At 34.3% G+C, this 26206-nt stretch overlaps 2 protein-coding genes across 4 annotated transcripts in view; one reads left to right on the forward strand and one right to left on the reverse strand.

Moving 5' to 3' along the window:
- The window catches only part of LOC106670343 (cytochrome b561), a 35323-nt gene that overhangs the window by 3117 nt on the left and 6000 nt on the right, over positions 1-26206 (reverse strand). Inside the window, exon 2 of one of the 2 annotated variants that reach the window (XM_014400579.2) lies at positions 14472-14562. In XM_014400579.2, the coding sequence (XP_014256065.1) occupies positions 14472-14556 (85 nt within the window). In that variant the 5' untranslated portion in view covers positions 14557-14562. Of the gene's footprint in view, positions 1-4173; positions 4301-14471; positions 14563-26206 lie in introns of those variants that run through there. The other variant, XM_014400581.2, reaches the window with a different exon arrangement.
- On the forward strand, positions 18115-25501 carry LOC106670334 (protein Fer3-like). Of its 2 annotated transcripts, none has more exons than XM_024224605.1 (3): positions 18115-18446; positions 22552-22691; positions 24427-25501. In XM_024224605.1, exons 1-3 carry the CDS (start codon positions 18210-18212, stop codon positions 24797-24799), a joined length of 750 nt encoding a protein of 249 aa, XP_024080373.1. In that variant the 5' UTR covers positions 18115-18209; the 3' UTR covers positions 24800-25501. The 2 variants fall into 2 exon arrangements, with proteins under 2 accessions (XP_024080373.1, XP_024080391.1); XM_024224623.1 differs by having other exon boundaries at positions 18388-18519.

The raw sequence follows: 26206 nt of genomic DNA on the forward strand, positions 1-26206 counted from the left end.
CAGACAATTAACAGACTGTAAATCTGACTAAACTTGACTTCAGACTTGAAAAGCTGTTTGGCCAAGATTTCATTATGTGAAATATTACTATAATATTATATTCAAGGTATAAGAAGAAAAAAATCTATTGATCTTTGACTTGATTGTCTCTGATCATTAAAGTCTGGCATATTACTACTGGTTTTGTCTATAAGACACTTTGTCCAATCATTAAATAATGATGAATACCAAAACAAGTTTAATACGTAAAACCACTAAGAATTTCAGACCACAGTTACTCATAAAAGAACATTAAGCAGCAAACAAAAATATTTTCCGTAAGTCTGAATAAGTAAAATGATATAAATCGCTGAAAACTCGGCTGAACCCGGAAGCTGTTTCCTAGTTTCTTTAAATTCATTTGTCATTTGACCTGAAGATCCAACTCACAACATAAGTCTGAATATACAAAGTAAATTGACAGACCAAACTAGTGTAAATAGGCATACCCCTGGAAGAAAGCTCACAAAGTTCTGTAAGATAATGAAGTAGGTAGATAATAAAGTAAAGAGACAAAACTATCGAGAAAATGCAGATCAGGTTGGTTCTTGAAGAGATCCAAACAAAATTATAAAAGAACTTAATCAAAAAATAAAATCCTGTAAGATAAGAGAATTTAAGTTTAAAACAGACAAATTAAAAAAACAAACAAAAAAAACCAATCTTAATGTATAAATTGTTGAAACATCTAACAAACACAAACAAAACCACCAAGAATAGGCAGACCAAGTTATTTGAAACTATCAATAAGCCAAAGCCCTATAATATTAAGCAAATTAAGAATAAAGACACACAAAAAAAAATCTTCAGTCTTAATGTATGAAGTGTTGAAACAACTAACATCCACAATAAATAAAGCCATCAAGAATAGGCCGACCAAGTTATTGGAGACATCAATAAGCTAAAGCCCCATAAGATTAAGCAAATTAAGAATAATAATTTTTAAAAAACCTTCGGCCTTAATGCATAAAATGTGAAAAAATCAATAAGCTAAAGTCCTATAAGCTCCGGGTTCGAAACCAGCTGCCCTGCATTTTACAAAAAAAAAAAAAATCGGGTTCATGTAACCTTGTAGTTGAAATACCCTTGTTTAAAAAAAGTCATTATTTCTTAATGTATAAAGTGTCTATCAAACCCATCAAATAAAGCTATTACATTCACAAGAAACAAAATCATGAATAATAGAAATACATGTGATGAAGTCAGTTCATTTTAGGCTACATAAGATTAAGAAAATCAAGGATTTGCAGCATATACAAATATATTACTAATAAAAAGTTATTTCATTCACAAAACTCTAAAATAAATGAATCAATTACTTTAACCAATTCATTGATAGCAATCAAGAAATTAAATCTTGGGATCAACGTAATTTTCTTTTCAAAAATACCACTGATTTTTCAAGCTCTTTAAATGCCAATTGAATAAATAAAAGCTATTTTAAATTGCGATGGTATTTAAAATTAATATTTCTGGTAAATAATGAGTAGCTGGGGCGTATAAATTGTATATTTTTATTGAAATGGGTAGACTGAAAATCCTTAGAAACGCCGAGATCGGCATCGGTAAAAAAAAAAAATGACAAAGAAAAACAAAAATCGTCCTATTCCATCGAAATAGCACGTTCACAGTAAACTCATTAAAACTGGCGTCGTATTTGCATAAGAGTACACAGAAAAAATTCAACTTCCGGCCTAGTAATTCATCTAGAAAAAAATCTGAAACAAACGAGATCCAAGCAAATTCATAAGGCTGCATTATTATTATTATTATTATTATTTTTTTTTTATGAAGGCAATAGATTCTTTCTCTATTCTTCTCCAAAAGTTTCATTGTTCATCGTTACGGTTCGATACGTAGTTATCTCAAAAGATCAACCTTAGCTTTCAAGGATTCTTCCGATTTATTCATACGAGATACAAAGAATGCGTTACTTTATATTAAATAGTTTATTACGATTTAACATTTTTTATTGGCAAAATACATATGTTAGCCATTTATTTAATTCGGTTTCTAAGGAACTTGTAGACTAATAGCCGGAACATTTATAACATACTGAAAAAAAAGTTGCAAATAGGGTGTTGTACTCAAAAAATATTTTCGCACTATCTCTGCGACACCATGTATACATACGAATAAATTGAAAGGCTATTTAAAAACTATGATGGACATTTTTGATACGATATTTTAAATTCTAATTAAATTGCACACGACAGAAGATATTTCTTCCTGATTGCAGTAGACTTACACTGCTGCATATCAGTTGTTAAAAAACTCACATGAGATCAACGATCACGGCTTAGGTGGGAAATAAATATAACTGTATAAGGAGGGGTTATGCATACCGTTTGAAAGCTTATGAACTTTTCGTGAAGTTTGGCTATCTCTAGGATTAAACATTTGTGTTTTTCTCAAGTAAGGTCTAACAAAAATGGTAACCCGTCAGGGACTGACTATACGTTTGCAGTTGTTTGCAAATGGGGTGAACTATCACCCAAATTTTTTTCGCACTATCTCTAGGACACCCTGTATATCCCCTTATTGTTAGAAATAAGACAATAATACGTTTTAATATGTCAAGGTAACAGGTCAATACAATCTTTCTTCTTCGTGAACTTTTTTTTAAGTAAAAACTACAACAAAGGATGTAATTGTTCTGAGAAAAAATATCTTCTGCCGTGTGCAATTTAATTAGAATTTGAAAGATCGCGTGGACCATGTTTCACAGTTTTTCAATTGCACTTTAATTTACGTATACGTACATACGCAAGAAATAAAACAATCACACATTAACACTAAAATAAAACATGAATTATTACGGCAAAAAAATATCTTTTGCCGTGTGCGGTTTATCTGGAATTAGAAGATTGTATCGAAAAAATTCAAGTACCTAACGTTTCTCAATTGCATTTAAATTTATGTACGTACGTAGAAATAGGACTAAACTTTACTGTGTCAAGGTAACGTTAGACAATTTTAACAATATATTCTTCTTCCGCCATTAAAAAATAAATAATAAAAAATAGTTGAACTTTTTTTTAGTGGAAAAACTACTAGTATTGAATAATTATTTTGACAAAAAATATCGTCTGTCGTGTTCAGTGTAAAAGATCGCATCAAAAATGTCCTGCAGAATTTCACAATTGCATTTAAATTTAAGAATACGTATATACGCTAGAAATAAGACAGTTTTTCGTTTCAAAGTGTCGATGAACAGCCGACAATCTTATCCGTCTTCTTCTTCGACCATTTAAAAAAATCAAGATATATACATAATTAGAATATAAGTTTCAAAGAGTCAATCAGTATAAAAGATCGCATCAAAAATGTCCTGCAGTTTCACAATTGCCGTTTAAATTTACGCATACGTATATGTACACATACGTATAAGACAAAACATGAGACAGTCTTAACAATACATTTTATTCTACCATGCTACCATACAAAATTTAAAAAAATAGTTGAACTTTTTTAGTGGAAAAACTATTATAAAGTATAGAATGATTATTTCGACAAAAAATATCGTCTTTTGTGATCAGTATATTAACATCTCATCAAAATTGTCCTGCAGTTTCACAAATGCATTTAAATTTATGCATACGTATATATGCAGCCGACAATCTTATCCGTCTTCTTCTTCGACCATTTAAAAAAATCAAGTTATATACATATTCGATTATACGTTTCAAAGAGTCAAAGTATTACATTATGTATTTTAAACTTTTATTACAATAAATTATATAATTATTTTGACAAGAGTATATTCTGTTTGTGTAATGTTTTATTAAAATGACAAAGAAATATAAGAATATCGTATGATTCCAAAACAGATTGATCACAACTGTCACTGTCAGTGTAAAGATGTGTGATAGAAATAATTGGTGTAAATGGACAAAAAGTTTAAGAGGATGGCGGAATCAAGTGTTGAATATGTTGGGAAAGGTCAATTTTTTTTAAACAGTATATTGTTTGCGATATGAAAACGTTGTCAAAAGGAGACAACCGATGCAGTAAAGATCCGTGCAATATGTCAAAGTTGTCCAAGGCGGATGGAACGACTGACATCAGCTATTTCAACGTGTATCGCATCTTAGGGGGAGAATTTAAAATGTCTTATCAGTTTTCTCTTGATACCTGGTTTCAGTTGGGCGAGGGCGTTCGCTGGAAATTCGAGCGAATGAGGACCGAGACAGCTGTTGCTTCGGCCGGAGCTGGATATCGATCAAAAGGCGTGCTGACTGCTGAGTTCCGCTTCCCCTTTCCCTGCCTTGAACGCTCTCCCACTACGTTCCCGATTCCCGTTTCTCCCGTTCGCTTCTCTGCCGGCCTTCTGTTCGATATTAAAACATTCCTCGAATATTATTTGGAATTTTCTTTCTCAAATAGATGGAAAACCGCGAATGAGAGTAAGAATTGAAGAAATGATGAGTTTCTTTGTCGGATGTAGTATGCAAGACAAAATATTCCCTCCCAATTAAACTCATCTAAAAAAAGTCTTTTCTAGTTCTCCAGACAAGATGCTAATTAAATGCATGCTGGCAAGCTTCACAGATATATATATATATTTAATTTTAGAATTTTTTTTCTGACAATTTAAATAAGCATTTTAATTCTAAAATTAAATATATATTATATATAATTTTAGATTTAAAATGCTTATTAAAATTGCCAGAAAAAAATAAATGTTTATGTACTAATACTAATAATATTACAAGAGGAATTATGCAGGTGTATCAACTGCTATAGTCCACCCATTTAATTCGGAAACGATTAACTTTAGCTAAAAATGAACTTATACAAATCCCTATTTAATTTTTGCTAGGAATCCAATTCGATTCTAGAGCTTATTTTTGCCACTTTTACTGAAAGGAAAATTTTTTAGTATCGACCATTTCTGAGTTATGCCCGACGGAAGAAGCGTGAAGAGGGTATACCTTTTGTAACACTCAGATGTCCCACCCCCTTTATTTCGAAAACGATTAACTTTGGATAAAAATGGTCTTTTACAAATCCCAAGTTAATTTTGGCTAGAAATCGCGTGGTGGTAACACTTTGAACATAACTTTCTCATCTAACTGGGAAATGAAACTAACTTTGTTATTTTGAATGAGAATCCCATATTTTTATTGTGCAATTCTATACTAGAACTTATTTTATGCCAGTTTTACTGAAAGGAAAATTATGATAGGATCGACCATTTCTGAGTTATGCCCGACGGAAGATGCGTGAGGTGGCTTTTTGTAACAAGGTTGCCCTCCCTGTTTTAGATTTAAAATACATACCCCCCTCACGCGTCTCGGGCATAACTCATAAATGGTCGATCCTATCAAAATTTTCCTTTCAGTTAAAGTGGCATAAAATAAGTTCTAGAATCGAATTGGATTCCTAGGCAAAATTAATTTGGGCTTTGTATAAGACCATTTTTTTGCTAAAGTTAATTGTTTTCTAATTAAATAGGTGGACTATAGAAATTGATGATATACCCTGCATAGTTCCTCTTGTAGCATTGCAGAATCGAACTGTACAAGAAAAATATAAGATTCTCATTTTAAATAACAAAGTTAGTGAAATGACACTAACTTTATTATTTTAAACAATGAGAAATGTCCCAGCTAGATGAGAAAGTTATGTTAAATATGTTACCACCCCGCGACGCATAGCCAAAATTAACTTGACGTTTGTATAAGACCATTTTTTGGTAAAGTCAATCGTTTCCGAATTAAATGGGTGGAGTATAGAAGTATATAGAATCAAATAACCGATGAGAAAAAATACACTTTAAACCTACAAAGTTTTCTTTTTTTTTAAATTAAATAACACCATTTATTTTTATGCTACATATTTTAATTGCTAATGCCTTTCGGGCCACGCCCCTGGCCCTTCTTCAGAGCTCATTATTTAGCTAAATGAAACTCTAAGTTAAAAACATATATTTGCCAAAATTCACCAAATTACAGAGCAACTACGGCCCATTGAGCTCCCTATCATAGTAAATAAATTTCAGTTAATTATTATTTTCATCTCAACCAAGGCCTTAGATAAAAAGAATAATTAATTGAAATAATTAATATGGTCAATTATGACCGCTAAACATGTATGAATTAATATAATAAATGAAGAAGAAACACGAAATAAAATTCATATTTTAATTTATTCTGAATTAGATGCATAACGATCTGCCCATTTTACTAATTTACTATCAATACTAATTAGTTAAAGTACTCCTAAAATATCTGTAATCCAAATTTTGTCAGCTACTGGGCTAATTGAGGGATCCTGTTAATAACTTACTGGCATGTGGAGATTACGATGAAGCGTAATTCTCATGTATGACAGGACTCAAACGATTAAGTATTTGTGCACTTGCAAAGGAGGCTGCAGCAACATCAGGTCCAACCCTTGACGTTAAAGGGTTAAGTTTCTTCTAAAGATGACGGGAAAAACTTTTTGGAAAAGTTTTTTAGAAATCTGTGGCAAGAAAAATACAACGCATCAAATGTTGGCAATTATTACAGGTCACTGTTCCCTGAGCTCAAGAAAAAACCATGGTTTTCGGAAGGCGATAGCCCAGAAGGAATGTCAAAGGAGTTCTATTCTACTATTTTTAGACTGAAGACAAATCATGGCCTATGGGGTAGCTACAAGACGAGAATCGGTTTGGCATCGTCTCCGAACTGTCCCAATTGCGATTGCACTTCAATTCCTTCCCACATAATTTTTGAATGTCCAGAATACGAAAATGAAAGAGACAAACTGCTAAAAAATCTGAGCAAAGTCCCAAACATTTCAAAACCAATAAACTTAGAATCTGTCCTAATAAGCAACAATCCATCAGCTTTCAACATAATCTATGGATTTCTAAAGTCGATAAACGTATCTTTTTGATTATCTTCAACCAAGAAAATTTAGAAGATGAGAAAAGATGGAGCTGAATGAGTGGGTGCGGGCGCGCGGCGGGGACCTGGTCCTGGTCGGCCGATCCCGCTCGACAGTAAAATGAAAATAGAAAACTTCATAGGTAATATGCCAGCGTAAACCCCCCCCCCAAAAAAAAAAAATTGTGCGACAACTATTTCCTTTTATATTAGTTTAACAATAAAGTTGTACAGTCCTAAATATATAATTATCCTTGATTTTGCAATGGCCCGGAAAGGGAAGACTTAATTTTCTTATTTTATTTATTTTAATTTTTTTTTAAATTCTGATACCTGGTTTGTATAACAAGAACTGGATGCTAACAAGAACTGAAATCCTCATCATACAAACGGTGAAAAATGTGTTGATAAAATTGCTGTTATTTTTCTAAAGCACACATGACATAGTCAAGGCATGAGAAACACCTAAACTCAAATCGTAACCAAGCATGAAATTATGTAATCTGGACACGTAGTTGATGAGGAATGTTTTGTTCGGAAGCCGAAGCAACTGGTAAAATATTGAAAGTTACAATAGGAATATTTTTCTTCTAATACTATGTACTACAAACTTTTCGAGAAAAAAAATAGTTGTGTTCTATTCAAATTAAAACAGAACCAGGAGCACCATGACAAGTTTACTTTGCTGATGTACATTTTGAAAATTCCATTATGTAAGTGGTACTATATATATTATGACCACAAAATTGTTCAAAACAGCAAGTTGATACTAATTCAGCAGCCACCATAATAGGGAGGAAAAATCTATAGAAACTATTGTGGCTAAGGCCGTGAATTTCTCCGCTCTTTTCAACCGGATCGGTCAAAATTTGCTACAAGGACTGACTGGTGGAGAAAGATCCAAGAGATTGCGTCGATTTTTGATATGGATGAAAAGACCTTCGACTTCTTGACTCCAGGGACATCGAGAGAACCGGGTGAAATTTTTGCTAAATATAGGATGCACATGATGACTAGAACTAAGACAAAAACGAGATAAATCGCTCAATGCCATTGCATCGTCCAATATTCTATACGAGGGTGCTTATGAAAATTTACATACTAATGAAGCATGGACAAATTTGTTAATATGTTTTTATGTTGATGACCGACAAATTTGATCAGAAATTATAAAATTACAGGTTACAAACCCACAGGCTTCCATACATAACGTAATGATTTAACACAGCTAACGCGGATAAATTACAATAGTAAGACCGGCCAATGATGATGGTGAGAAGCCCAAACGCCTCTGACAGGTCAATAAGCAGTGAGTACTATTTAACAGCTACCCACGCAAAGTTGCTATTGTAAAAAATCATCATTGATATGGTAAAAGTCACAACGCGTCTGGCATACAAATTCAGAACAGATAAAACTACAAGTCCATCAACCAGCAGACCTCCAGATGAAATCAGATCATTTAATACTGCTAAGAGGCCAACTTAATAAAACCGACCACAGATGATCTCGTGAAGCCGAAGTGCGCCTCTAGCAGATCAAAATACTGAGGATAAACAGAACAAACTAGTCGGAAACGACTAAACTATAGATTCATCCCCGCAGATTTATAGATAAAATGTCACAATTGAATACATATATCCAAACAAAGTTGCTAATAAATAAATCGTCAGTGGTGAAGGTGAGAAGCCTCAATCAGTCTGACAGACAAATTGATCAGAAACGATAAAACTCATTCATTCAGTTAAGTTAACTTCATTAAGTTCATCAATGATCCAGATGAAATCAGACGACTGCTTAATAAGATCTACCAATGATGGGGAAAAGTCAAAACGCCTGTGAAAGATTGAAATGCCATTGAGCACCGACATCTCACAGGAGCATACGAGGCTAATTCTGCAAAATTGACACACATTAAACTAAACATTGACAAATTGTTAATAAGTTTTTTCGTTCAACCAGTCGGAAAGCCTGCCGTTATTATGCACTCTTCAATAAAAGTAACCATGAAAAATAATTCTAATGGGCAAAACGTGAGAGACACACTCCAATTAGCTAAACTTGATTATTTTTTTAATTCGTTTATTTTTTGTTATACACTGAATGAATCAATTAAAGGCAATAAGCAAAAAAATTCCCCCAATGAAAAATCATTGAAGATGAATTATCGCTTCCAAAATGAAACAGCAAATTATATAGAAAAACTTGAATTTTTTAAACATATATTTAAAAATTGAATACATACTGTTTTCCACAAAATGGCTATTAATTTTTACACATGATGTAACACCCCTTACAATTATTAACATAAAATTACAAGCTTTCATGCTCAAATGTTTTTCATTTTCGAATAATCAATAAAATAATTTATTGATAGCAAAATTCATATCAATCAAATGTCTAATAAGTATGAATGTCAATTAAGATAAATAAACAACATTCCAAATACATTTACGCCTCATATGCGGTTTTGGAATACATTTAATCAAAACCACCGGGTTTTACAGTATAGGAAGTTTGTTTTAAACGTTCCTTTCAGGCGAAAGTGAGTTTTCTCCTTGGTGACCTTAACTGAACTTATTTGTGGCTCTGGTATACCAATTAATCGGTAGACGGTAAAATTCCTATTGCAAATAATGACATGTCTAGTAGTTCACAACTTTAAAATGCTGAAGGGTATTTGTACATATTTCTATTGTTAGTTTAAAATAGGTTTAAATTGGAGTAATCGCATAAACGAGCTGCCAACATACAAGTAAATGTAGATGAAAGGAAAACTCTAAGAAAGAAAAAACATTCTGTTTTGTGGATTTATCGACCTTCTTATGCAGATAATGTTCACTTGGTTATCAAGGATGTGGTCAAATAAAATATTTTCAATCTTAAATCTTAACCTAGCTTTCGGAACTTTATTGTACCTTCTTCAGGGCTTGATTTTTAGTCAGAAGTAAATAACTTGAATTGTTTTATTTTCATGCAAACATTGAATGATTTTTTCCTCACTTTTTTCTTCACCTTTTCAACTATGAAATGACTAGACTAGTTTCATGTAATATCACAGACGTAGACATAAAAATACAATTAAAAAAAAGATTATACATTTTTACTTCATATGTTTATAGTTGTCTGACACTGCTTCTCTACATTTAGATCGTATTTTTATTTTTATTATTGGTCAGGTCAAAGAGGTTATGTTGAATTTTCTCATAAAATGTTTGTTATAATTGATGGAATTTTTTGCCTAAATTATTTAATATATGACAGTATGATCATCTCCGCAGGTGAATGCGGCCCAATTAATGCCAGTTTCTGAAGTGTCGTTTTGTTTGTATTTTTAATGATTACATAGTTTGTTAAATGAGCCTATGATATAACCGTTGTATGGTATTATGCTTTAATTCTTGTATACGTACTTCAGAGGTTAGAAGTACTGAGTTTACTATATCCGACATTAGTTATGATTCGTGTGGGTGATTTAAGCTAGCATGTATGATACCTAATGCTGCTGGGCTTTTCAAAAGTTGTGCTGGAATTGGAACATGGATATATTTTTGATACCAGATAAAACAACCAATTTTGCAATATTTTGCTGTAGGTGTTTATTCTGAAGACAAGCACGTGTTGGACAGAATATAACAAGATGATCGGCAGAAACATTACCAATTGAGTAATAAAGCCTTATCAGAATAATTTCAGGTTTACTGCATTCATTGCCATTGGTGGGTATTAAGTCCACATCCGATAACTGTTATAAACGAGTAAAACAGGAATGATGATGACTTAATTCCACAGTAAGTGAATTGTACAAAACAATGTCATGATATTGTTTTAATAGGAATATTAGCTGTAAATTAAAGCTCAAATAAGGCATAGTGCCGTCTGTTGCCTACTCGAGCGGATAATCGCAACATAGAAGAGGGTCGTGCGTCGTAGGAGGGTGGGCCGACTAGGATGGCTTCCCCATCCACGTGGCCAATTAAATGTAAATCTGTTTACGATGTTTCACCCCTCTTTTGAAAAGGATCGGATTTATTAATAAGTTAATTTGTTTTGGTTCTGTACCCTCTAAACACTTGGCTCGCGTGATGAATCGGGTTTGATATAACGCATCTTGTTTTTATTGTCAGTGGCATCGAGCTGATTCACGAGATGAAATACAATGAAGCTTAATTAAATTTGGAATCGAAATGAAACTGGGTTGCACAGAGATTTAGAAGAAATTCGTCTGGGTGTTGGGGCTACAATATTTCTACATAAACGTTTTTGTCGCTAGGGCATACGAAACGATAGGTCAAGCAGAACAAGTTGATGAAGGTAATCAAACTTTTTTTGTCACGTACAGCCTATAGGTAGGTCTTTTGGCCTGCCATCCTTGGTGGGTTTGAAGATTTGTGCCAAAACACCAATGAAGATGTCGAAATGCCAAATCGTATCTGACCAAAACATCGAAGTTGGTATCCTAAAGTGGAATCGACCATCACCCCACAGACCTCAGGAGAAAATCTAACAATAAGATTTCAAATTCAATAATTTTTTTTTCATGTTTTAATCCAACTACACAAATAAAATTGAGCACTCAATAAAGATTATAAATAATTGACTTCATGATATTGAAAATATTACTTATTTTTCGACGTTTGTACATATTTTAATAAAATCACTCAAGCAAATAAAGATCAAATTAACAAAGATAATACAAGCCCACATAAATTATGGAAGTTCTTGATCATCAAATAGTGCAAAGACAAACATGTTCAATAAATGGACAATGTTTTCATGGAATAACCGTCCAAACTGAGCAGAAGTAGGGTTAAATTTACATTTTGACCAGACATAAATAGCGAAGAAAACAAAAGCCCGGGGAAAAAATCGCTGGCCCACCGGAAATATAACGAATTGTTGAGGGTGCAAGTATTATTGACTTGACAAGAATTTGGAAATAAAGGAAAATAATATGGATAAACGGAAAATTAATTAACAGAAACAATAGGATAAGTTCGGTACAATATTAACTTACTACAATACAAAGTTACAAGATTAGTTTGTGGAGTGCAAGGCATGCACCAAAGCATCATATCTTAATCATGATCGATTATGCTAACAAATGAGGGCAAATTGAAAAAAAAAAAAATTGTTATGCACACAGAAAACTATTTATCTAATTCCCTATTCGTCTTTTATGGGGTTGGCTGGCCCAATGGTTAGGGCGTCCGATTCGCATTGCCACGCTAGCGGTCCTGGGTTCGAATCCCGGCATAGCCCGTGCATTTTTAATTGTGAATATATGGAGAATATATTGTAAAGTGGTTTGACCCTCGTACCCGACACCCAACGTATAGTTGGGCATTAAACAGCTGTCCTGTATGCAGGCCTACATTGGAGCACAATAAATCTTGATAATTTAATACATGAAGACACGTAATTTCGTATGGTAGGTAAGAAAAATGTAATTTTATTAAAAAATTGAATACAATAATGGGAAAGTAGTGAAAAAATATTAATTAACAATGCTTCTGAATTAAAAAAAGAAGAAGAAATCCTTAGAAAATTCATAACAGTATATAAAGAAAATTAATCAGAAATTTAATAGTGTGTAAAGTAAGTCCTGTCATATAGGAGGGCTTAGTTCAACTACCCGTTGGGTGACATGGACAAGTATAATAATAATAAATTCATGGTTGAAATGAAGCCGTTATTTTTACTGGGTTTTTCAATAAATAAATAAACAACTTGCTCCCTCCTTCTTCTACAACAGGAAAAGGTCTATTTGAACAATACTAGTTTCAAAATCAAGGATTGTGCCTTTTTGAAATACGCTATCCGATTTTATGGCGTGCCAACCAAATCCTTGGAGCGTTTAACTCTAGCACTGATTCTTTTGATTGTGGTTTCCGTTGTAATATGTCAACCACAACCTTCAAAAACTGGCAACCAGTGGAAATCATCAGAACGTATTAGACCGGAAAGTATAAGTAATTTGTCATTTCAAAACATAAGAATGTTTAGCAGTAACATCCGGGATTTGAGCGCAAATGTTTAACACATGCGATATAATTTCCTTGGCTTAGTTGAACAATCATGGCTATATTTTCCATTGTTAGAAAATTAAATTGACAAGTTTTGAAAGCGGTTACAATTTAGCCTGAAATATTAAAACTAACTATGCGTTCTCTGATAATTAAGCTTTCCACAAGTTAAACTATTTTTTTAAATTTAATATAAAGACTTTGGAGTAATAAAAACACATTCAGGATATTAAAATTCACGTTTTATTAAAATTTAATAATAATACACCATCGGTTGTAAAAGGTATCTCTTTGTACTCACAGATTTAGTACAATTACCTATTTAAAATGTAATGAAAAGAAATTTTATTTTTTAAAAATTAATAAATAAAGCTAAGCGTTTAAATTAATTTGTACAAAACTATTGTAAAATATATAAATATTTCTTTAAAAAATAAAGTTATAAATATAGGGATGATATGAAAGTAACATCTTTCTTAAATTCTTTTCATCGTAAAGAAGAGTCAGATATGTCTTTAAGTTTAAACACTAATCCATTTATGTTTTAGAGGTCAATTGACCAAGTTACTTCTTTCAATTAATTATTCTTTTTATGTAAGGTCTTGATTGAGATAAAAAAAGTCAGTGTCACGAGCGGGATAGACCTTACATAAAAATAATATTTAAATACTAAGTTTCTCATAATTCTGGTATACAACGAAAGCTGCTATATTGCAAGATTTCCTAAATTTTGCAATTTTATTCCTAGATTTTGATTATGTGACCGCAACTCTCAGTGAGGTCCTTTAACCATTGCGTCAGGGGACAAGTGCCTGTCGGCCTTCTGTCTTTCAGAGAAAAACCAGATAGTAAACCACATCTAGTAAATAAAACAAGTAAACTTAACTAAGTAAGTCTTATGTAACTAAGACTTAAAAGTTCATTCATCCAAAAGTTCGGTAAAAGAAAAGGACTTTCTGATTAACCTACTTCGGTTTTATTCTGGCCTTCTGGTTCAAAATGATAACACATAATATTAATGGAAAATGATTTAATTAATTATTAATGGACTTAAGTAATTAAACAATCAAAACTATAAAACTTAACGTACCATGTCTCCTGTTGTCTACGAATTCGTTATATTTTATGTTGAACCTTTTTTTATTAAGCAAGATCATAAAATTAAATCTTATTAGTACATGATTAAAAAGATACGATAATATTCGACTAATTCCTCTGGGAAAGTCAACTGGACTATCATAGATTTTCGATTCCTTCCGAATTGGATACAGACTCTGACTGCCCTTGTGCTAATTGCCGGTCTCGCTTGTTGGATGACTCTCTTATCAACAACTGAGTGTCGTTTAACCGATTTAATCCACGGTTTTAGCTACGCTTCCCGAACTGACAAAACAGGAATAGCGTAAAGTAAAACCGCGAAATACGCCGGTTAGAGCCTGGTTCGGTTGAATTAAGGGACGTCTATTCACTTTGAAAGTATGTACAAATAACACACAATAAATGACACAATTAATAGAAAATGGTGAATTACCTCCCTGACGTCCAGAGTTGGATTCGTCTGCAACGTCACCACCTCCATAGTATACTTCTTGACCTGATGGCATAACTCTTTTCATTTATATCTGAAAATTGAAATACAATTAAAATATAATTTATTTATTCTTACACTAATCATTATTTATTTATAACTGTACAATAAAAGTTAAAACTTAATGTAACACTTATACAATGCAACACAACCTTTTTTTTCGATTGTTGGTTATTTCCAATCTCTTCAAGACAAGAAAATGTCGAAGTGCAACGGAATACCAAAGGCGTAGAGATCCTTGAATAGTTATCTATGAGAAAGATTCACTCAGAACTGAACCTCAAAATTGAAACGACCACGAGGAAATAAAAAAAAGGGGGCTAGCTGTCAGAAATACAGGAAAAAAATATTTGAACCAGTCCATTCGATGGTCAAAGGCAAAATGAAAAAATGGGGCCTAGACAATTGGCAGAATCGATGGACTACAACCTCATTTGAGTATTGCCTGACAAAACAAGGTCTAATACCATTCTCGTGGATAAATCCTTGGCTTTAAAACTTTTGGCTCTCACAGATCCTGAATCATTGGGTCATACTTGCACGGATTCCCCTGGGATGAATCAAATCCGAACATGCCCAATTTCACTGTGCTTGGTACGAAATCCGCAGAGTCCCGCTAAAAAAAAGTGTTCTCAACTTGGCCACTAAAAAACCTGAGGCTGGTAATAGAAAAAAGAAAAATATAAAAGGCATATAATCAAATCAGGCAAGACTGTCCAAAAACCAGGGATCCAGAGACATTTAACTCTATCATAAAATAATTATTCAGAAATCGTGAGATGCGGTCTGGTGTGATGTAGGTTTCAGAAAACCATTTTCTTTATCCTGCCAACGTTTCGATCTTTATTGAGATCATCTTCAGGGCTCAAAGTGTTTGTGAACATACTCTCAACACATCATCGACTAACGGTCACTAATCACCACACATTTCTAACCTAAATAAAACCAGATCAGTCGACGGTCAAAGTAAAAACGGAACCTTGACAAGTGGGATCAATGGACTACAACCATATTTGAGTAATTTAAATACATAATACAAACCATAAATTGAGTAATCTGAATACTCCCGATAGTACAAGGGCTACAAAAGTTCATCCTCGTATTGTTGAGCTTTACAATTGACGTTCACAGATTATGAGAGGCTGTACTTGCACACATGTAGCCTTATACCACCACGCACCAGAACAAAAGAAGTTGGTAATAGAAACAGAAAGAATAGGAAATAGATCACAAGGTTGGGACTGCCTATACCATCAAAAAAGAATCGCAGCTGATGGACCGATTGATAAGTGGTCCGATTCTGTAAGGAAATAGGGTTGAGCTTTCACTCATCTAATAGGCTAATCGTCCGATAGATATTTGTTTAAAAACTTAAGTGTCGACTTCCTTTGAGTGCAAAAAGGTTTGTTCTTGCCTTGGTACGTGATGCTTTCATAATAAAATACCATAGTAATTTTGTTCAAAATGTTTACGGTTCCGAAGAAACCAAACTAAGCATATATAAACACATATTTGTAATTGTTTGCTGTCGTAAAGACAAACGATATCGTGATATGGAGGTCATTGCAACAGAACTGAAAAAATGTAAATTAAACGAATCTTTTTATATTTTTATAACAAAAGCCACAAAGCAGCAATGCATTCACAAAAAAAATCTATTTACATTTTTTAAATAAATAATTTTAAAAATAACACTCAATAATGGATAAATATGCAAAATTATAAAAATGAAAAAAGTATTATTCAACTGAGAGTACATGACTCAATGGGTTATCTCTACTGATAATTAACGACAATAAAAAATTATTGTGAAACAATGTTGGTTTGCGAATTGTTCAACACTCTTTGACACTTTAATTGATCAAAATCCTGGACCGCATAGTCTCGCTGAACTTTCTGGTAAAAACATCTCTAGCCCGATTTCCTAAGAAAACACAGCGAGATTAAGGGGTCTAGAATCATTACACACAACATACGAACAACAAAAATGTACCTGATATAAAACAAAAGATAAAAAACAATGACATTGAACAAAAACTTGACTACGTCTCGCCTGTCGTTCATAAACATTAGATAAAAACATAAAAAGATGATAGCAACAAGACAATCATCGTTTTTTAGAAAGCGGATTTCAATTTTTTAACACAAGGAGGAATGTTACAAAGAATGAGAAATTTGGTTATTAAGTAAACGTATCATTTACTGCCAGGGCTGGGTTAAAAGTATCAATTAAAATAGTAAACGGCAACGGGTTCTCGGAAGTCAGACAGATACAAGCCGGCGTCACACAAGGGAGCATTTTTAGTCCCGTCCTTTATATCATTTATACCTCTAACCTACCTGTACACCCTAATACCATCATCACCCCCAATTTAACCTCTTACGTGAATCCTACATGTACTGGAGTGTACGTCCAACGTCTGAGAAAATCCTGTAGTCCGATCGTTACCGACCATCCTGGTCTGCCAGAAGATGTTGGTTGTGTGATCTGACAGACGAAAGTAGCGACGATAAGCAGATCTCAGTTGTGAAAAAAACAAGAACCCGAATCTACCCATTAAAATATCTCCCGAATTGTCCTGTTATCGCTCTGTGCATTAAAAAAACTGATCCACATACTGTTAATTCAACCTATGGATCGCGTATGGATGTTCCATCTTCTGGTTCAGCAGCTATCAAAAATAAACGACGACGATCACGCCATACCCTTTGCTACAAGAGAAATTCGACAATCCGCCAGAAAAACACACGGATCTTAACAGCATACAATAAAAAGTTCGTAATAGTGACATTCCACAAATTTAGAATGTAGACTCATCGTCAAAATTATAAGGCATTTCCCGTGTCAGTAGAAATGTGATATTTGATACACAAGTACAAGAATCTGAAAATTGCAATTTTCTCTTCTTACAAGAGAAAATCTACAACATGCATAATCGATCCTGTGTCTCAAAAAACGGCGTCAACGATGCTGAAGCGAACATAAGCACATGATATCCCAACAAAAACCTAACCCTGAACAATGGGTCAAGTTCCAGAACAAAAATTACCCTATCAATGTAATGATACCTACACTATGACCAAGAGTGAAGATTACAAGAACACGGCCATGTGTGCTCACACGGGAGAGGTGGGTGACGAGAAGGTAGAGAACTCAGAAGAAAAGAAAAACGTTTCACACTCCTCTTGCTCATTCCGAAACTGGCCAAGTGTTAAGTAATAAAAATAAAAGGACATTGTTATTCAATAAAGTAGGATTAAGAGAGGTTGGTCACTACTTGGATAGACTGACATTTTTGAGTCTGGAACTTTTAACTTTTTTTAAGTTCGCACAGGTTATGGACTCAAAAAAGAACGGACTTGCCCACATTGTAGATATCAATACATTGATAGGCTGTTTTTATGGAGGGGGTCTGGAACTTGGCCCTTTTTTCACGGTTCTGCTTTTGTTGGGATTATGATTGTAGGAAGCGCAGTAAAGAAACCTATTATTACTGATACATATTTTTCAAACAAAAATTTAGTCAGCGTAACAATATAAATAATTGAATCTTTATGTAAAGATAAATACCTATAGTAATCGGTGGAAGTAATCATAGAAGTTTGTCTTAGTTGTAATTGCAGATAGCTCGTTGTAATAAAATCAAAGTTCATGTGAAATCATATTTTCAGCATAGGCCCATGGAAGGAAAAGGGCCGCATAATTTCATGGAAGAACATGGCTGCCGACGAAAGGGATTGGGCAAGGGGCGGCGCATGTTCGGATCTGCCCTTCCCTATGAGCAAGGGCTACGCAGGGTGGATGAGCCTCATTCGACGGGGTTGATTTTTAACGGAATGGGGGGTGGAAATCATCCTTTTAGTATAAACATGAGTTCCGACCTTTCAACTTGGGATGTACAGTCGTCTCAGGCGAACGTAAGTAGATACAGATTTTGGTTTACGGTTGGAGATGTTGATGCCGTTCAATTTGGGACCTCGAGACCGAACAGTTAGTAATTCCGTCAAATAAACCCTAAGATTATATTTAATGCAAAACAACTCGAAAAAACACCATGTATTTTCGTTGGAATCTTAAAACGAGTGCATTCGGCGAAGTAAACGGTACTGTGATATCCTGTTTTTTGTTTGTTTTTATGCGTAAGTAGCTTCAATTATTGTGAATTGTGTTTACCGCAGCTAGGTGAATCGAATTTAATCGTTAATAGGTACAAGAAGACGAAAATGATATGTTGATATATTCATTCCTGACCTTTAAGGTTCAGCAGACTCTTCCAGTGGCATAGCCATCAGGGGTGCAATGCAGGTTCTATTTATAAATAGAAGGGGCCCCAAAACGGACAAGTTCGAGAAGAACATAGAAAAAGAAATTGACATTCAAAATTATTGGATATTTGGAATTGGACAATATAGTAAGGCAGGACCCTGCTTAAAATTCAATTCGACCTCAGTTGTAAGGGGCAAAACCATATCATATGTTCCGTTCAGGCCAATTTGAAAAGGCAAAATTTTACCTTGATTCAAACTGTACCGCAATCAAAGGAAATATATAATATTAACTCACTCCTGATCTTTGAGATTCAGCAGCCTCTTCCAGAGGTTTAAGTATCAACGTCAATTGTAGGTAGCAAAATAATTTTCATAGCTTACGTTAAGGCCAATTTGAAAATAACAAATTTTACCTTGTAAATAAATTTGTTTCAAACTGTACCGCAAGCTGAGAAATGATCATTAGGGCTTCAATGTTGGATCAATGTCTGCATAATATGGCTTCAATGTTGGATCAATGTCTGCATAATATTCAAACTTACAACATAAACTTTCCTGAGTTATTAAACGTGGCAACTATTATAGTAAAAGAACGGTTAGTTTTCCAGTTTTTCAGTTCCAGATAAATAAATAAAAGACTTCATAAAGGATTAAATGACCAAGATCAACGATTAACTGACCCTGAAAACTTTTACTACTCGAGCATTTTACTATTTCTTAGACGTAATTGTTATTATTGTTTCCAATTAATACAATGTTTCCGCCAATGGAGAATATTTCTAAAATTTCCGCATGAATGTGTCGTGCCATCATTTTAACAAGACATTAAAAAGAATTTTATAAGCCAGCATTATCAAAATATTTTCTATCAGAAATCATCAAGACATGTAGCTTTACTGGAGAAGGTCCAAATTAGTTTTTACAAAAGGTTACTATCCGTTTACTCTACGAACCCGGATTATATAGTCAGTCAGTAGGTTGGGTTGGTATCCTTCATATGTCGGTTCGGGTACTAAATTGGTAATTGGTTGGGTATGTAAAGTTATAGGAAAGGAAGCAACCAGATACTCTCGTATTTCCTATATGTTCTCTAGACTCTCAACCAATTAATGGGACGAAACTTCACTGGGTTCATAAGTTAAAAAATTGTTTACTGAGTTGGGTTTTTAAAGCTTAAGGTTTCGGCAATGCCTATCCTCTTTTAAAAATAATTTCTTTTCAGCAGCTCCTAAATAGTAAGGATCTAAAATCGTCTAAATCGAGGTACAGTCCAGTTTATAATACTTTGCTATTGAAAAGTAAAATTCCCCAATATTACTGTTAACTAAAATGCCATTTGCAATTAGTTAACTTATTGTGGCAAAAGAGAACATGCAATAGTCACTACATTAAATTAAACATCAATGGTTATTGTTATAATATTGTCGCCAATCAGAAATGTAGTTTGTAGTATAATATATAATCTACTATACAGCATACGTACCATTACATAAACATTATTTCCAACAACTTAATGTTACTAACAACTATATACTTAACATATTAAATATATTGTCCACAGGGTCTAAAGAAAAATTAATTATTTTCTATCAATACGCGAAAAGCATTAATAGACTCAATTCTTTTTATGAGCTATGCTCTACAACAAATAAAAATTCTATTATATTATAAACATCCAATTAAAAAATAAACTGAGAAAATAAATGAAAGTATAATCAGAAATAGTAAAATATTTGGCGAAAGTTCAGATTTCATTTTCAACAGTTTCCCGAATGACAATTTGTGAATGTTGAAGCATATTTTTTTTCAAACTTAAAAATTAATGAAAATCATACATCTAAGAACTACTGTAAGAGAGCACAGATTTTCCAATCAAGTGCTAATTAAATTAAAAGTTACGAACACTGGATCAAGGTATGGTCTTTAAGAAGGGAGCAAATTCAGTTGCTACCGCTTAGCTTTCGATCTATTTTAAGGTCATCAGTGCAAAAAACCAATACAAAGCAATACTGTTACAGTTCTTGGCAATGTTGGGACTGAGTCGGTCTTCAAGGAAATTTGAGATCGCCTGTAAAAACTTAAATATGTCAAGCCGTACCCATATTTAAGCTTGTTTTGCCCTGATAATGACCTTAAAATAGGTCGAAAGCTTGGCAGTAGCAACTGAATTTGTTTTCTTCTTCAAGACGGATCAGAATGTTCGAAAACTACCAACAAAAATGGCAGATCGAAATCCTACAGTTTGATCGTCATCGACCATTCTTATCTGTCAAAAGATGGGTTGTTTTTGATTTGACAACTGTTTGATCAGGGTGGCCGGGTGATGACCTATACGAGAAAATCTTACATAAATTGGTGAAACATATCGGAAATGCTCGTACAATCTCGATTGTGAAGAAAACATATGATCTAGTATGTGTCAAATTGTCAAATATCATGATGTCTGCGGTATAATTTTTTTTATGTGAACCTGTTATTACATACTTCATTTCTAATCATCCTGGTCCGTCTACATTCACTTGTAAAACGCATGTCAGTGATAAACTTTGATTAATTTTACTATATTTTTTATTGCTTTCTAAATAAAAATGCTGTAAATTGATATATTTACATTTTGTTTTGGGCCAGTAGAACGGCGAAATAAAAACATTAAAAAAACGGAAAATTTCAACTTTAATTGTTTTTGCGAAACTAGGGCCTATTCGCAAAAATTGGCGAATACGCGTCCAATATTTTTGAGTATAGAATCACCAAAAAAAAGTTAGGTCCAAATCCGTGACAGCCCAACCTGATCGTCGCATTGTAAGTTGCTTTTGGGCGCATTTATCCTCATTCAAAATTCATTTTCCACGGTTTGCATACTTCTTCAATTAGCTCAAGACACTCCTGGATATTGGAGGTGACTCGGGTAAGATTTGAATTAGGAGATAAGACGGCAGTATCGTCCGCGCAGTTTCAAAGGATCGTTTTGGGATATTTCGGCAGATTAGCAGTATAAATTTTATATAGGATGGGACCAAAAATGTTCCCTTGAGGACGCCGTCCTGGGTCTGTCTGACTTCCTCGTTGCCGCATCTCACTTTGAAGGAGCGTTCGGTTAGGTAGGGTTTTACGATTTGGTAATAAGGAATGGGTAGGTACTGCTTCAGTGCAGACCTCATCAAAAGCTTGGGGCATGTCTAAGAATGCACCCGAACAGTACTCTCCTCTCTCAAAAGCAGAAATAGTTATAAATGAAGTTACATAAGAATGCGATAAGACGAACCTAGTGGTTATGTTACACAGTGTTGGAAGTCCATATTTCTACAGATCAATGATTTCTTTACTTAACATAAGGTTCAGAGGTTTTTCTAGTAAAAATATTCTTTGAACGATTTCTGTATCATCTGCACAGAAACAAGAGTCCCATCCCTAACCATTTCAATTTGATATGGACAGTTCTTGATAATTCAAACAATTATTCATCGGGTAAAAGCCGTTTAAATCTGAACCGTATCAATAAAAACGACTGAATTAAATTAAAAAGAAGGATTATCTTCTGTTACTACAGGCACATAGATAAAACAGTTAAGTTATTATTATGCTTCATCCAGCGAAATATCCGTTTGACTTAGGGCACGTCAAGTGGCAACCTACGAACAAAGGTTCCGTTAAAATGAAATAAAAATTTATGTTGTAGTGTTTCTATTTCAACCAATATCAAACATTTCATGGATGAGATTCTATCATAAATTCATAATTATACTTTTTTCAGGGTTGTACAGAAAACGATATGTACTGCGGCTCGGGCGTCCAGTCCCATGGAGTTTGGTCACATGGAAACTACCCCGGGCTAGGCTGTCCGACAGATCTCTGGCCTCCACCTCCCAATCATCCAGCTATCTTACATCACAGGTAAGGACAAAGCACTATATCTGACACTCGGAAATTAATTTCATAACAACATTCAATAGATCTATCAGACTCTTGATTTTTTAACGCACTGTTACTTTTCACTGAACTTGGGACGTAGTCATCTTGGATCTTCTTACTAACCCTGCACGGGCAAGGAGCTGAATCGCTACTGTACTACAGATACTTTAACTCCGATACGAATCAAATTCATAAGAATCAAATATCCCCTGACTAAGATAACTCGCGTGTTACAGAACATGTCCAGCATCCAATGAAACGTATTATGTGCTGATCCAACCCATTTAATACTTAGTTATTAAAAAAACGTTTAAATGCAAAACAGTGACTAGTTAATAGATACCAGGTCAAAGCAATTGAGAGAAAAGAAGCATATGGCCTTGCAAACAAGGGTAATACCTATCGCTATCAGAATCCGAACACTTCAGTACGATTTCAATAAACACATTAGACGTTATTGCAATAGAAGATGAGGTAAAAGTCAAGCAATCTTGCAAGATTTGAAAAAGGAACAAGGATGAAACTTGAAATTTTAATAGGCACCTTGACAGGACGACTCAGCCGACTCAATGGTCAACTGTGGAAGTTGAAGTCAATGAACACGGTTATGCAGGATTCTATCAACACCTCTTGAAGGGCATGGTATAACTAAACATCCTGACTTCTAAATTCTAAATTTTAACTATGCATTATTTTAAAAAAGATTTTTATAATAAAAAAAAGCCGTCCTAGAGGTACCTACTTTAACTACTGAAAACAGATTTCATCATTTGAACGCCATTTAGAAACGTCAATTGCAGCTTGAACTGTAAGAAAAGGCTCTCTGAAATTGGACTAACGTTTAATCGTCCAGCAGCTGTTCTTTCTCACCAATACTGTGTATCGAGGCTTTTGTTTGCTAGACAACATACAATCAATTCAGGGTTACTTTTTCGGAAGGATGGCGTAATTTTGAGTGCGCCCACATCTGATGTGTCTCGACTAAGGCTTTATAGCAGCCGAGCCGTGCATACAGACCTTCTGAGCGTGTGAAATACCATCAGCTCAATTTATTAGCAAAGAAATTTTGTCCGGCTATGAATGAAAATCTTTACAAAGTGCAAATTAATGTTTTATCGTGGCAAGCCACATGCCCAAGAGTGGGGCATGGTGAGAAGTCACGCAAGAACTCGACAACACAACCTACGTTACAAAAATTGGTGAAAGAATGGGATGCCACAAGAATTCCTGCACTTTGTAAACGCTAGAGGAGTTAACGCAAAGTGAGATGAGGTCTGTGGAGTGATGAACCTATAGTTTGGCCGTTTCGGATCATTGGTTGGTCTAATTGTTGATTTGAGTCTGTCAGACGAGTTTGGGTTTCTCGCCAACTTCAGCGGTAGGTCTGTAAGCAGAACAATGATGAAAAAGACACATACTTAATCCGTCAAAGACGACGATAGGAAAGGAAATCATCAATACCTTCCTTTTGCCACCTTTCACTAACTTATAAGATTCACTTCTGAAGATGGCGAGAATCAAAAGCTTCAAGTCCATCATCACACAGACTCAATAGGAAATCTCACAATAAAGTCATCAATAAAGATCCATATTATTGGTGTACTAATTGTTTCGTTGTATCGTCATTATTCCATGTGATAATTTTGTACTGGATACAGTACCGGCTTTTTTTTCTGTATAGAATTGTTTAACTGTGATAATGTTGCATATATTTTAGAATGTTACGAGGTAGTGGACTGGGCCAGAACGGAGGGATAACTGGAAATGGGAGTGTGCCCAACGGCAACCCATTGGGATCGCAGAGGAAGCCGAGGAGGAGGGTGGCGACCATAGCACAGAGGAGGGCGGCGAACATCAGGGAAAGGAGGCGGATGTTCAACCTCAACGAGGCTTTTGACAAATTGAGAAGGAAAGTGCCAACGTTCGCCTACGAAAAACGACTTTCGAGAATAGAGACACTACGGCTGGCGATCACTTACATCTCATTCATGAGCGAATTGCTCAACGGGACTCACAAAGAAAGTGAAGGGACTTCTTCCCCGATTTACCAATCGCACAGAGATTACATACCATACTCGATTCTCTCGTAAAAATTACAAGAAATAAATCGAAAATTGGTGAGACTTCGGTCAAAATACAATCCACGGAGGTTTATTTAATTTATTCAATTTTTGCTTTTTTTAAAAAGATTCCAAAATTACCAAACAATTGAATGATTTAACAAACCTCAAGGAAAATACCTCTTATCAATGTGCAATATTATATTTACGAATAATTTTTAATTATTAGCCAAGTAATTAAATATCCCAATTTTTTAAAAATATGTTGTGACTAGTGAATCTTGCAAATTTTATTTATTGTTCTTATTGTTTGAATGTCAAGTGTTTGGAGTACGGTAATTCGTTTTTCGGCTTGTTTTATTTGTATTATTCCTGCTAATGTTATAATAAAAAAGCAATAAGGAAGTTTTGGTTATTTGCTAACATACATCAGCCTTTAAACTATAAGTAACATTAAATTGGACTTTCACCTCGAAGGACTGTCACTTCCCGATGTGCTGACCCTATGGTCTATACCTCATGGGATTTCACTACCGAGTTATACGGATGGTTCATTAGTACCTACCTTAAGCCAGATGCCAAAGAGATTGTCCCTTCCACCCAACGGTGGCTTTCGACGGTTAGGTCATTTCAGTACCAAACGCATGCAAGCTATTCCCTAGCCTAAAACTACTGGTATAATTCAGTCGCACAAATAAATACATTCACAACTATGTATATTGATTACTAGATGGAATACTCGATATTCCTCCACTAGCAACTTACAACATTAATAATTTAATCTAAAATAGGGTTGATGGGCTCCTTAATATTCCGCCAACGACCCGAAACACACACATGCGCTCGGAGAGAGGCAGAGAGAACTGGAAAGATGATGGTAACGCTATATTTACCACTCTCACCGATTTCAATAATAAATACAGCACTCAAACAGAACACATAAGACAGATCTGTGTACGATAAAAAACACCACGTCCTTCAAAAAGTAGAAACTGGCTACTGCGCCCGAGATACATTCTTAAATACAGCATGCCTCCACGCTCTCCGTAAGGAGTAAGTAACATTTTTAAAAAATCATTAAGCGAAAAGCAATATATCCTTGCTGGTATATTTTATCGAATCATAAAAATTTCTAGACAAAATGCTTTAACTGCGTGTAATAAAATTTTTATTGATTTTTCCTGTAATTACCCTGGATAAACTTACCAACAGACTGGCCCAAACGGCCTTATTGAATTTTAATTAACGGCAAATTACAAATTAAAAAACAGCGAACTGAAGTCAATACGAAAAGAAAAAACTAATAAGCTTTTAATTTATCAACCAATCAATTAATCAAAATTAAAATAGGCACCGGCCTTGGAAAGAAGGAACGTGAAACCCCCGTGAGATTATCGCCAGATTGGAAACCTAATTCCCAGAGACTATGACTATGGG

The sequence above is a fragment of the Cimex lectularius genome, unplaced genomic scaffold (genome assembly GCF_000648675.2).
Source record: "Cimex lectularius strain Harlan isolate CLEC.00 unplaced genomic scaffold, Clec_2.1 scaffold69, whole genome shotgun sequence".
In the NCBI taxonomy this organism is placed as follows: domain Eukaryota; kingdom Metazoa; phylum Arthropoda; class Insecta; order Hemiptera; family Cimicidae; genus Cimex; species Cimex lectularius.

What these genes read in the sequence shown, in the direction of transcription:
- LOC106670334 (XM_024224605.1), top strand. Translation starts at nt 18,210, where the DNA reads ATGGAAGGAAAAGGGCCGCATAATTTCATGGAAGAACATGGCTGCCGA. An exon ending in TACAGTCGTCTCAGGCGAAC is followed by an intron (nt 18,447 to 22,551) that starts GTAAGTAGATAC and finishes TACTTTTTTCAG; the next exon opens with GGTTGTACAGAAAACGATAT. An exon ending in CCAGCTATCTTACATCACAG is followed by an intron (nt 22,692 to 24,426) that starts GTAAGGACAAAG and finishes CATATATTTTAG; the next exon opens with AATGTTACGAGGTAGTGGAC.